Source organism: Myotis davidii, unplaced genomic scaffold (assembly GCF_000327345.1).
Source record: "Myotis davidii unplaced genomic scaffold, ASM32734v1 scaffold552, whole genome shotgun sequence".
Taxonomy (NCBI): domain Eukaryota; kingdom Metazoa; phylum Chordata; class Mammalia; order Chiroptera; family Vespertilionidae; genus Myotis; species Myotis davidii.
The window spans coordinates 621875-622811 of NW_006283439.1; the positions used below are offsets into that span (position 1 = coordinate 621875).

General features: G+C 64.0%; 1 protein-coding gene across 1 annotated transcript in view; it reads left to right on the forward strand.

Moving 5' to 3' along the window:
• Positions 1-308: 308 nt before the first annotated feature.
• The window catches only part of LOC102768561 (keratin-associated protein 13-1-like), a 4144-nt gene continuing 3515 nt past the window's right edge, over positions 309-937 (forward strand). The window contains exon 1 of the mRNA XM_015564151.1: positions 309-926. Coding sequence (XP_015419637.1) covers positions 518-926 — 409 coding nt within the window. The 5' untranslated portion in view covers positions 309-517. The remainder of the gene's footprint in view (positions 927-937) is intronic.

Sequence of the window (937 nt, forward strand, 5' to 3'; positions counted from 1 at the left end):
CCAGGGCGGTGCCCGGGTCATTTTTCCACCAGGTGCACCGACTGGGGAGTTGAAACAGACACTGAGGGTGAATTTTTCCTGTTCTTGGTTGGGGTTCCTAAACCGGAACAAATTAAATGCCCCTCCAGACTCCAAAGCATTTTTAGAGCCTTGGACACACAGTGATCACCACGGTGCCCAGGCGCTGCCGCCCATTCGCAGAGGGAGGAACAAACGCCAGGGCTGCGGGCACAATTACGGCGCAATTACCTCCCCCCGCCCAAGCGAGATGAATGGGGAGACGTGTGTGCCTCGTGAACGGCTGCTTTGAAAGCCGCGCGCCCCCTCATTACCGCCGCCTCCATAAAGGGGCCTTTGAAGGTGAGCGCACGGCTCTCGGCTGGAGCCTAATTGAGCTTCTTGTGCCCGACCCCAGTCCGGGTATAAAAGTGCCGGCGCAGGAGCCATCGCCACAGTCACAGGTCCTCCCTGCACCTCTGCTCAGCCCAGAACCAGAACCAGAGCAGAACCCGACAGCATGTCCTACAGCCTCAGCTCCCGGACCCTCTCCTCCCGCTCCCTGGGCGGCTGCCTGCGGTACCCGGCCTCCTCCTGCGGCTCTTTCTACCCCGGCAATGTCTACCCCGGCAACACCTGCTCCGGCAACTTCTACCCCGGCAACGCCTGCTCTGGCAACGTCTACTCCAGCAACGTGGCATATGCCCAGGGCACCTGCCAGCAGGACTCCCCGTCCTACGGCTGCCAGGAGACCTGCTGGGAGCCCGCTGGCTACCAGGCGCCCTCCTACGGCCGCAGGTCCTCCTCGCTCCGCCGGTCCTACCGGGCCACCTGTCCGGGCTCCCTGGGCTGCGGCAGCACCGGCCTCGGGCCTTTCGAATACGGAGGCTCCGCTGCCCAGTCCCCGGGCTGTGGGGCCGGCTACTGCCGTCCCACCTAC